Consider the following 12,793-nt stretch of genomic DNA (forward strand, 5'->3'; position numbering starts at 1 on the left):
AACACGTCAGTCCGATACGGCTGTAACTTCTTAACTAACTGCGCTTTCAGATGTTCCTACACTCGCACGGGTGGCGCCACATATATATATATATATGAGAGACAAAGACAGTTACTCACATTTCAACAAAAATTTTAAGTGAAAATATTCATTCGTTTAAGAGTTATGGTGTACACCGTTTCTGAAAATGGTGTTTCGAGAAAACCGGCTTCAAAGTTCGGGATTAGTGCTCCTTCTCGAAAATGCTTTCTTGAGAATTTCTCGAGAAATTTTATAATTGCTTATTTCTTATTTCTCGAAAAATACTATAATTTCTCGAGAAACTTAAGTCTAGAAAAATATTATAAATATCATTTATTTTCGTAAATGAATGTATTACTACTTAGTTAATCGCGAACGTATAAACACATCTACAATTTATAATACATCTTATTAATACCATTAGAACCTTTATGAATTCCAATAGAAAATCACAGTACAGAAGATTCGATATTATTAACTGCTGAAGGTGCTCTTAAATTCTTATTTAAAAATTTAGAAAAATTGTATACTGAATTAAGTACCTAATGAGTTTCTTGTGGCTATTAAAGAAGAAATATAGAAAAGAGGAGATAAGACTATTGTATCCCGTATACAATTTTTGCATGATCCAGAATTTCTTCCAAAAGCGTCAAAATACGCATTTTCCATTTAACAGCCGAGATAGATATATATAAATCGTCAAAATATAACAGTAACAGATTTTGCCACAAAAAAGAAATAGTTTAATTTACCAATTATATTTAATATCTATTTTTTCATTTACACAAGTTTTGTATAAATTAGACAGGAATAATCATTTAGTTAAAGTTTTCTTATGTTTTTGATAAATATCATCAACATTATTCCAACAATATAATTATTGCAACATTTTTTTCAATTTCTCGAGAATTCTCGAGAATTCTCAAGAAATATGATCTCATTTCTGATTTCTCGAGACACAAAAAATATCGAGAAATCGGGAACACTATTCGGGATGTTAACTTTATACACTGTGTTACGTTCGCTGCTATAACTTCGACAATTATTTGAATTTTTTCATGAACATTTGTCTAAAACGTTCGTAAAAGACAAGACTTTCAGAAGCAGTAAAATAGCAAATATTGATTTTTTTAAGCTGAAATAGTCCACTTCCCCCTAATGAAACGTTTCCAGGAACCGGCCAACTAGAGCGGCGAAGTGAAAGCAACTGGTTGAACATTTTTTGTTTCCGTTTTGTTTCAGGCGAGAAGCCGTACAAGTGCAGCTGGGAGGGTTGCGAGTGGCGGTTCGCTCGATCCGACGAGCTGACGCGCCACTACCGCAAGCACACCGGCGCGAAACCGTTCAAGTGCAGGCACTGCGACCGATGCTTCTCTCGCAGCGATCACCTAGCCCTCCACATGAAGAGACACGTGTAATCGATCGCCTCTGTGATCGGTCCTCCGCGCACGGGGCGGTCCCCCCAGGACCGACGGGAACGAGGCTCCTTTCTCCCCGAGGATCCCCAACGGCCGCGAGCGACGCTGTGTCCTCGTGATCGCGTTTCTTCCACGGATCCCCGACGATCTCCAGCGAGCCCCGCCACTCGATGATCCGACTCATCGGTGCGATCGCCCGACAGCAATACACTTCGACGTCTCCACCGAGCAGATCGATGATCAGCGGGGGTCGTTCTCCTCGAAGCACCAGCCCAGACAGCGCTGCACCTTGTCGTCGGTACAACAAAACCTGTGACCACGTCGTCCAGAAGACGTTGCGATGGGAAGTCGCAACCGGGTAGCCCGCGCTCTTTTCCGTTCCCCTTCGTGGCAGGTCCGCCCGTCAAACACACGGGAGAGTGGACTTTGCGAGGAAGCTGGAGAAGCTGCTCGACGGTATCTTCCACGCGGAGTGGCCAAGGAGACAGCAGGCGGGTCGACGGTCGGCAACGATCGCGCGGAAGCGATGCAGCGGGCCGAGATCAGGCGAAGCCATCGGGGACGATCGGCTCGAGAAGCGCCGCTGCACGCCCGCGGCAACCTTCGTCCCGGGACCTTTAATCACTGCCAACTCATTAAATTCTAAGAACACGCTGTATACCGTCGCGGCGAGACGACCTCTCCGAGGACGGGAAGAGAGCAGCAGACTACCGACGAGACGGAAACCGTTCTCACGGCAACGGTGCTCGCGCGACCACGCAAGCCGTCCGCCTCCCGTAAAACGGTCGAATCCCCGGCAACCGATACCCGACGCGCCTGTATGGTAAAGGAGAAGCGAGAATTCGAGAGACCACTCGCGATACGTCGACGTATCGAAGCGCTCGGCGGCGAGTCCCAACGAAATGTCGAGGAATCCCCGGTTCGCGAGGACAATAATGCTGTCTGTCGGTGCCAAATGTTATTTCCATTCTCCATTTCATAGACCCTTTTCTCCCATAAATATACGCACACGCATACGTATACACGTTCTCTCCCTCCACCCCCGTTTCTTCTGAACGAGCAGAGGCTTCGAGGAAAGCTGCGCGCGGGTTTGAAGCGCGCGAACGGCCGCTTTCGGGCTTCGATACTTCGACAGGATGCAATAATCGAAATTGTATTCGCGAAGTGTTGGAACAGAAGGGTTGGAGGGGGCGGGAGTGTCGGGGGTCACGGAGGAGCAGGACGAGCCGTACGTAATTGAATACGTGATTTCGGCCAGTTTCGACGGAAGCAAAGTTTGCCCGCGCGCTAATCCCGAATTTACAGTGCGAATTGTATCGCGAGGGTGTGCTCCCCAACCCTCGCGCCCTCCTCCCCGGCCTACCCTCCCGATCCTTGTTCCGATCGCTTCGTATGCGACACGAGCGCGGAGAGATACCGCGGATTCGACCGTTTTACCCTCGCGACCTGTTCAACAGCGATCTTTGAGGATGAAAGGGCCGCGATCCGTTCGGCTCGATCGACTCGCCACGCAGAGACCTTTCCTCCTTAAAAGCTCGATGAAACGCGGCCCCTTTCGTAGCGGCGCGCGCGAGTCCCAATGGTTTTTAAACTAGAACGAAAAGAAATGAAAAGAGAAAAAAAAGAGACGAAACGGAATCTGACTTTGTACTTTTGTACGATTGCTTTGTAGGCGAACGTTCTCCCACTCCACTTCGTTTCACGCTTCCGGGGCAAGGCTGAGCGCGCGCGCGCGCGCGCGTGCGGGCAGAGGGGGCGACGCGTAGCGCTCGGAGCGGGCGGGCCAAGATTCTTGTCGGAGGCTCAACTCAGAAATAAATAAAGTATAAATATATAATATATTTTTTAATATTCTCGTCTTACTCACCGAAACAATATATTATACATAAGGGACAAAATAAAACGGGCAACATTCCGCACAAAGCTCTAGAACCGTTTCCACGCGTCGGACTCGCCCCTCTTGCCGCGCGTCGCCCCTTTTCACGTGCGCGCGAGCGCGGCGCGCGAACCTCCGCGACCCGGAGGACAGACGGCTCGCGTGTCGCGAGCTTTTCCGCGTTCACCCGGGCTCACCGTTGCCTCGCTAATCATCGATTTCTCCACCGACACAAGCGGACCCGGAGTCGCGTCCAGCGCGACACACAGTGAGACGAACCCGCGGTGAAGAAGAGCGTCTTAGTTGAGCGAGCCAGGGAAGCGACGAACGGCGGAGGCGATGGAAATCGATCCGTAGATCGCTCGTCGAGCGAGAGGAGAGGAGGATAGAGAGTAGTGGCGTAGCGTAATAACGATAACGATAAAGGGAAAAAAAAAATTACGGAAATGAATCACCGAGAGATCCAGAACGGTCGAAAGGGAAAGGGAGTTGACCCGCTGAAGAGGATTTGAAAGAAATCTTTACCTGACGGCGGCGCGGAGAGAGGCGCCGCTGCGGCGTGCTCTCGGCGAGGATAAACTAAAATTTTAAATATTCAGTGGCCAAATAAATTAACTGATAATGCACGTAGAACGTAACGAATACCGTACCTACTGTAAGTAAGCCTGACTGAACGAGAGCGTCGAACGCGTGTGTATGCGGGTATGAATGGGCGGCAGGCGTGGACGCGCGCGGCGCGTGAGTGCGCGCGCGCGCGTAAATACGATGTCATGTGCACGTGGTGATCGCGCGTCAGTTGCTTGAGTGTTGCGTTTCCTTTTTGCTCGCGACAGAATGTGTTTCATAAATCGATTACGTGTCGGCAGGGGTGGTTGGGGTGTCTTTTTGGGGCGGAGAGGTGCAACGGACATAGACAGAAATTCAAGGGGATGAAGGAGTGAAAAGAACAGGGAAAGTGGAGAGAGAGAGAAAGAGAGAGAGATAGAGAGAGAGAGAGAGAGAGAGAGAGAGAGAGAGAGTGAGAGAGTGAGAGAGAGAGAGAGAGAGAGCAAGAGGACGCTAAGTTTGTATATTGTGCAATTTTTGTCAATGTTTCATTATTTGTTACCATGTTCACGGATGATAATTATAAATAAAGTAAAATCTATATACGCAGCATTTACAAGATTTAGGCGTAAACGAGGATCACGAGAGCCGGATGTCTTTTTGATAGCCATATATATGTATATATATATATATATATATATATATATATATATATATATATAAATATATATATGTGTGTGTATATATATATATATGAATATATACATATATATGTGTATGTATATATATATATATATATATATATATATATATATATATATATATATTCGCGAGTTGTCGGCGCGGCGATACTCGAGGACGCTCCGCGACCACCCTCTTTTTTCTCTATACAGATTTCTTTCTTTTCATTTGTCTCTGGTAGGCGAGTCGAAACGAGGCCGCGATAGGACGACGCTCGTGGCGCGACCGCGACGGTCACTCGCCAGAAATTCCGTCCCCGGTTCCTTGGTTCGTCGAAGGAGGATGCCGAATTTCGATGCTTCCCGAATTTCGAAGAATTGTAGAAGAAACAGAGGGGATGGACGATCCTGTCGGCGATCCTCCGCCGCGATCGTCACGAGCGTTTCGCGCGTTTCCAATCCCAGCGACCAACGAAACCCTGTAGATATATAATACACACACACACACACATATATACATATACATATATGTATATATATATGTATATATATATGTATATATAAATAAATATATACAGTATAACGAATGTTCGGACGAAAGGGACGCGAGTGCATTGTTCTTAGGCGAATATAAGGATACGCGTGTAATTAAGGAACGGAGCGTGTGCGGCAGGTAATAAAGGCGTGAACGTACACCTTAAGAAACTAATAAACGGTAGTTAGAGGTTTAGATAGATAGATGGATAGCTAGACCGTTAGATAGACACGTTAGATAGGCCAGATAAATAGAATGAGAGGAAAGAGCACGGGCGAAGGAGGAAGACAGTGAAATTGATTGGGACAAGGGCAGTTGGGGTGGGAGATGGTGTTAGAAAAAAGAGAGTTATTATATATAAATTGAAGAAAAAGTCTATAAATATAGATAGGTGGATATACATAGATAGAGATGTAAGTACCTAAGAGAAACTCTAAGGAACCTTTTAGAAAATGATGCTGTATCGTTGTACGAGGTACGATAAATGGACATAAGTGTTTTATGATACTCGCGTACAATAAGGTCGGGAGGGAGCTCTGGAGATGTAAGGGAATATTAGGAGCGTAAGAGAGGGAAGACGGATGGAGGCGTGTAAGCGTATAGATAAGAAGAACGGGAAAGGGAGGAGGGTCGAGCGGCGACGGGGGGGCGGAATGGGTTGTAGGGCGAAGCGAAACACACACGGACGCAGCACGATTGTAATTGTATTATTGTGGTCTAAGCTATTTTCAGTCATGTTGTATAGTAATTGTACATTACGAGACTTTAAGCGGAAGCGAGGGGAGCAGTGCGCGAAAGAGTGAGCGAGGTGCGAATGGGCGAGCGAATGAGAGGGGCGAGTAATCGAACGAGAGGGTGAAGGAGGAGCGAAGGAAGCGGGACGCAACCAGACGCTTCGTGTACAAAACGGGGGATGAAACGGAGGAACCGGGAGGCGCGAGATAGAGGGGGATGAAAGATACGACCGGGGCTACTATCTCTGCTCGAATTACCGCGAAATTGTACAGAATTCTGGCGAGACGCGGGACGGTTATGTAAAAGTCGTAAAGGAGGGAGAAAGGGTGTCCTTGTATCGCGAGGGAAAGTCTCGCGGCGTTTAGTAGCCGGTTGGGGTCGCGTTCGCGTGAGTTCAGAGGCGTCTAGCTCCTCGGACGGAGGAGGGAAGTCGTTGCTGACGTATCGTCGGGGCAACGGCGCGTGGCGGTGGTAATTGAATTAATGATAGAAGCAACGCGAGGCACTCGTCGACGGTAATGCTCGTTCTTTTTAGAAAAATTGTCGAGCAGACGCTATTTCCTTTCAAAGGTTCCCTATGTTTTCCGTGATAGCGGGACGCTCCGACGGTGATATATCGGCGAACTAATTCGGGGAAACTTGAAACCACTCGTTCCGTGGAAGGATCCACTTTCTTTCCCGCTGTAATCTAGCAACTGTCCACTGACTCCCTGATTAAAGTTGACTTCTGCCCGCTCGCGTCGACGATGAGAACGCCTCGCGTTGCGAGAGCAGGGTGGGAGTGGGGGAGAGGAGCGATTCGATGCACTACGAAACTGAACTGATTAAGTAACTACTGTTATCTTTAGGGAATTAGAGGGGAATTTAAATGATTAACGGGGGACTGATTCGAGTGAGAATGCGAGCGAAAGAGAGGGAGAGAAAGGGCGAGTAGCGAGAGGAGGGTGCGCGTGAGGAGTCGGAGGAGGTGAAAGCGCGTAGCTGAGGAAAAGTGGGGGAGAGAAGTGTACGAGAGTCTGAGCGAGAGGGGACGAGAGAATACAAAGTCGAGAGATACCTATATTTTTAAAAAGTGACCTTTGGCATTTAAAGACTTGTAAAAATCGTGCAACGAGTTAAGTAAAGCAAGGAACAAAACAGAAAATCACTTGGGGGTGGGCGCAACGCGTTAAGAGGCGTCCGTCCTTCTCCGTGTCTCTATCTCATTCTTACACGATGCACGCACACCGACACGCGTACACACATAGACACACCATGCACGCAGCGGAGGGAACACTCGGAGCAACGAGCTGGAATGTCCGTCGCGAGCTGTGCACCGGACGACCGTCCGTCTCGGCCGCGACCAGGGGGTGTGAGAGGACGCGACACACATCGACTCGAAATCTTCCGATACACTGACCCGCGCCGCAAACGGTGGGGAATTCGTGAGTTCACGGTCACGCACGAAGAAGCACACACGTCCGACAATTCGGGAAAGGATCACTGGCATCCGTACGCAACTGCATACAGTACATTCACGCGCGTCTTGAGGAGCAGGGGATGAAACGGGAGGAGACGATGTAGCACGAGACAGAGGGGGATCCGATAACGGAGGAAGATGAGAAGAGAAACTGAGAGATGGCAGGCGATAGGGGTGGGAAACTGGGGTGAAGAGAGAGAGAGGGGCAAACAATGCATTCCGTTAGAAACTCGCTTTTCACGAGGTGCAGGAGAACCGACGCTTGGGGTTCGACCAACCCCTACGTCGTCGGTCTACCTCGAGGCCTAACAAAATGGAACCGAACGATTTCGGCCGTCACTCGATCGTCGAGGTGGTCGCCGCGAGGGCGAGCGAGTTTGCGTTTCCTCGCTGATCCCGGAGGACTCCCTTAAACCTCCGGTTTAATTTTATGGGGAGTGGTCGCTCCCAGATTGAAAGAGGAAACGCGTCTCGCGGCGCGATCCTCGGGATCGATTTCGAAAAAGGAAAAAAAAAATGGAAAACGAGCCAACAGTCACCGCATAGTCACTATCGTCATCCGACACGATTCATGGTAGGGTATAGAGTATTTTTAGGGATTTTATACAGGCATGCGACAGCGCTCTATGTTTTAGCCACGATTAACTGTCGATTATTGACGTTTCTTCTTGTACGTAAAAAAAAAAAACGAACGGTGTGTTCTAGGTATATAACAAATTACATTATACGCAGTGAGGAGCGAGAGGGGTGTGAGAGAGGGGTAAGAGCGAGCGTGAATGGGGTCCATTTTGTGCGATTTGAATGGAGAGAACGAAGGTTTGTGTGCGATTGGTGGTAGCTGGTCTGAGAGAATTGAGCGGTGTGAGAAAGAAGTTAGCGAGAGCGAGTGTGTTTGTCATTTTTCTGGAATTCTGTACCTCGTTGTGTATACATCTCTATTTGTATAATTGTGAATATTAACATATTATGATAATGTGATTTATTACGTGTGATCCAGCGCGCAAACAGACGTGGAGAAACTTTAATGCGAGTATTTTGTATTACAATTAAGCGGAAACGAAACACTTGATGTGCGTGTGCTAGAGAGGCAGGGAGAGCGAGATTTTGGAGAGAATCCGGGGGAAAGAGAGAGGACGAGATTGAAGGAGAAAAGCGTCTTGTAGTCGCAGCTTTTCCGCCACCGGGGAATATAAGTAATTGTAATGAACGAAGAATACGCTTGCGCAGCCGTCGCACCTTTCTCTCGGCGCAATTTTCTTCTTCTTCTTCTTCTTCTTCTGTTGACGCTGTGTCTGCTACTTCTTCGATTTCTCACCGAGGTGATTGATAAACTTGGAGTACTTCAACTCCACTCGTAAAATACAAGGCGGTTCGAAGTACCGCATACAAATTTCACGGGATTACAGACTTCGTAAAAAGAAACGAGACGTTTTCGTACATATTCATCAGCAAACTCAATTCCCCTTCTTGTAATAAAACACATTTATAGACCTGTGACGTAATGTAAGCATAAAAAGTTTTTTTTAAATCAGAAATGGATTTCTTATCAGTAAAAAACTCCAAGATTATTCGACTTCAAGCTTCGTCCGAAATGTTACTAACAATTCCAACGATATTCACGCGCGTCGATCGAAATGGGGAAACCGTGTGCCCCGGGAGCTATCGATCACCTCGTTGAGAAGACATCCCTCGACACCGCTCTTCTTGGGGCTTGTCCAGCAAAAGTTGATGCAGGGATCGTGTCAGGCCCGTGTCCCCTGACTGAAAATGTGTCCGCCCTTGTATTCTGTAGGCCGCTGTATAGACACACGCCTCGCGCCACGAGTCGTTCGAGTATCGAGTACAGAACGCGCACAGTGGATCCGCGTGGGAGCTGGAAAAAAGGCGCCTGTAGTAAAAGGCCGTCGGGAGCGCGTATCGAGACGAGCGCGATTAAGCCAGTACACGTTTTTTTTTTAAATTCAGAACGAAATCGACGGAGCAGCGCAACCAAAAAAAAAAAAGAAAAAAAAAGAAACGGCTAGAAAAGAAAAGAGAAAATGGTAAAACGGAAAGGAGGTCGTCGCAAACGGTCTCGACGGTCATTGGCGGATCAAAGGCGAAGCGAATTGTACTGTATACGATTACTAGGGAACCCTGTCCTTCGATGGCTCGTTTGGAAAGAAGAGAGAACGAAAGAATGCCAGAAGCAGAAAGAGAAATGGAAAATTTACACGAACGGAGCAGACTAACAAAGACATCCTTCCAAAAAGTATCGGGACTAATATTTACACACGCACCCGCGCGACTTTCGATAGTCGAGACCTTCGCGCTGGTTCCAAATTCTCCGAAGACTCGACGTTTTGTACAATGGAGTAGCGAGCTCGTGTAACGAGTCTAGTAGGTGATCACATGTGATATTTGTATCGGCTATTATTATATAAATATATATAAATATATATATTATATATAAATGTAAATGTAAATGTATATTAGAGTATTCCGTTAGGATTACCGATAGTAGTTAGGTGGAAGGAAAAAGCCACGAGAGACGAGTAAATCGTGAAAGAGAGGAAAATAACGAGCGTATGCAACGGGAAGGAAAAGAGAAATGATAAAAGAGACACGGACCCGAAAATCGAGCTCCATTCTTCGAAACTCCCGCGACCGAAAATAAAGAATAGGAATTTGTCGAACGTCTCGTGGACGTTGAAAGGGACGGGTGGTCTGCCCCCGGTCGAGGGGAGAGAAATGCTCGCTCTCGCTCTGGAATCAACGCCTAATTGCTCTTTACACGTACGCAGGCCTACGATCCCGAATGGAAACACGCGAGATCCGACGAGAAAAGACGAACAGACCGGCGGCACGGAACGGCGCAGAATTACGGACAGAGGCTCGCCTCGAAACCCTTCAGCACGAGATCCTATAATTTTCTGCTACAACGACTCGGCAGCGAGGAACGGAATGGCTGTTGCTCCTCCAACGATTTACGCCCTGAAAAAAAGGGATCGAGCCCCGAATTATTTTACAAGGGCACGGGCGAGCGGCACGCCTGTTACGTGCCCCCTACAATCGACTGTCGCCCTTTCGCGTTTCCCCGCGGTCTCAAACCTTCTCCTCTGCGAGTTATCCCTGCTGCCGATCCATCTTGACGTTCTTGGACGTTCGGCTTTCTGCACTGAAAATGTGTTGGGCTTGGATCGCGAGTGTTAGGAACTTTTCTGAGGGAAAGAGCAATTTGGCTATTTAGGCGAAAGAAATTCAGTTTGGTAGAAGGTTCTGAGGATTTTAGAGGAGGATAGACTTGAAGACTGGTACCTTTGGAGTCTTCCAGACTCCAAACTGAAAGTTCTCGTAGTATATAAGTCTAATTCAGAGGTGCTTAGATATTCTCAGCGATCCAAGGCCATCGATCATTTGAACGAATCAAGTCGAACCTCCATGGACACTGAAACCCTTGTCGAGGCTCACCAGCCCCATAAAAATTGTCACTGGATACAAATGCAACCCTGCTGCTGAGGTATTCAGTGACCTGGTACACACTCATGTTCATCTTTCCTCTCTTCTTCTCCTCCTCTCTTCTTCTCGGTCCTTCGGTTCGTTTCCCGAAGGAACACCGCCGGGGTACGATCGTTACTGATCGAAACGAACTGGAGCCACGAAAATTCCTGTGTGAGAGAAAGACCGCGACTGCGTGCCACGTGCGTGAGGAAGAAACGTGTACAAAAGCAGCTGAATTGTACTGGATGCGTGAGTGAGTATCGAGGTATGGAGGTGTATCTCGCGCGAGGAGCGTGTCGAGAATCGAATGGGGGGCGGCTGCGCGAAAGTAGGAAACGCGAGAAATTAGGCGGATAGAAAGCGGAGGACAAAGGACGTGCGTGCACGGTCGATTCTTCTTAGGAGCACCACTCGACGCGGAAATTTTTACGTAAAGTATTCGCTCCACGCCAGAGCCTTGATTAATCAGCCCTTGTATCATTGATATCGCTGCTATGGTTAATATCGTAAGCGCTACTTGCCCGCCACCCTTCTTTACATTCGACGTCACACATCGCCGTATTTGTTCGTAGTAGAGAGGAGAGGTCGCGAGATGGGACGGTGTGTAAAAGGCTTTTTAAAACCGTTCAAATTAACTCGCGAACGACGGAGTAGAAGCGAATGTGCTTGTGAACTCGGATCGGTCGAACGATCGAGCGCAACCCGAAGGTTAGCTCGACGGTGACGAGAGAAAGAGAACGTTCTTCCTGCGTACCTTTGCGATTCAAGCGTTTTAATTCGATGTGTGCACGAAATCGCTGAACGATCGATGGGAGGCGCGACGGAAGGCCGCGGGACGTCGATCGAACGAGCCGTTGCCGTATCTGGCGGTGGTTTTTGGGTGGTTGGGATAGGGGAGGGGGCGAGATAATATTTTGGGAGCAGTTTTACGCGAGTGTGTCTCGCAGGTTCGGCACGGGACCGGGGACTTTATTTTTATTATTTTCGATAAGCGTCCTCGGCTCGCGAATCCACGGACGACGATGCTTGCTCGTCGATCGAGAGGACGCTTCCCGCTGTCCAAGCGCGCCTCCCATCGATCCTGATTGCTGTCTGCCTAGAGATTTTTTGCGTTTTACGAACGGCGCACGCTTCTTTATTCGGCTGACGGAGCGACCGGGCCGGCCGCGCTTTGTAAATAATTCATTAATAAACAAATTTCTCATCGTGCTTGAGTGAGCTTGCTTTCAACACAGAACAACGTCCTCCTTCTACGTGCCGGCCACGGCATTTCAAGACCGCGACGTCTTCGACGGGAAACGATCAGCTATAGTCGGGTGTGAAGTCAAATGGCCACTTAAAGACATACAGAAATGCAGACGGAGGTGGCATGGAAATGGTAGTCGAATGTGGATGAAATGGCATTGAGTGGTCAGTTGATTTCCTTTTAAGTATAATTAACACTTTGAGTCAGACTTAATCTTCTGATTGTGGCAGTCATTCACTAGAAAAGTTCCTCTGTGTATTTGAAAATATTTGCGACCAATTAACTGGCCGTAATTAATGCAGAAGTATTATCCAACAATTTGTCTACTCGTTTTCCTTAGTTAACAGGCTAAGTTGCTCAGTAATCTGTACAGACAGTTTTCTGAACATTCAAGAAGCGAAGAATGCCGCCTTTACCCCATTTGTTTTTAGAAGAACATTTAAACAAAATTTGATTTGATAATGGAGTTAGACGAGTAATTAAACTAAATTTCAAATTAAATTGAATTTCACTGTTTCTGTTTTATTTAGTTCATAACATGTCGCTATTTCCTCTGACGTTTAAATATCACAAAACGTATGACGCAAACACTACCACCAACGTGCTCAAAGTGTTAATTACCTTTCGCTGGCGCAGACGTGATTTCACGCCTAGGCCATTCCAACACTTGCCCAGTATTACTCGCATCTTCGCAACAAACTCCCTTTACCACAGTAAACAAACAATTCCAAAATCTTGATCTATAATCACCGAGCACCCTGCATCCACCAAAATTTAAAAAGTCCCTCAGGCAAAAG

General features: G+C 47.5%; 1 protein-coding gene across 3 annotated transcripts in view; it reads left to right on the plus strand.

Annotated features, from left to right (window-relative positions):
• Positions 1–11,959, plus strand: part of LOC143374361 (Krueppel-like factor 6) — a 417,548-nt gene extending 405,589 nt beyond the window's left edge. For all 3 annotated transcript variants that reach the window (XM_076822497.1, XM_076822481.1, XM_076822490.1), the window contains one exon: positions 1,264–11,959. In XM_076822497.1, the coding sequence (XP_076678612.1) occupies positions 1,264–1,439 (176 nt within the window). In that variant the 3' untranslated portion in view covers positions 1,440–11,959. The remainder of the gene's footprint in view (positions 1–1,263) is intronic.
• The last annotated feature ends 834 nt before the right edge of the window (positions 11,960–12,793 follow it).

Source organism: Andrena cerasifolii, chromosome 1 (assembly GCF_050908995.1).
Source record: "Andrena cerasifolii isolate SP2316 chromosome 1, iyAndCera1_principal, whole genome shotgun sequence".
Lineage (NCBI taxonomy): Eukaryota > Metazoa > Arthropoda > Insecta > Hymenoptera > Andrenidae > Andrena > Andrena cerasifolii.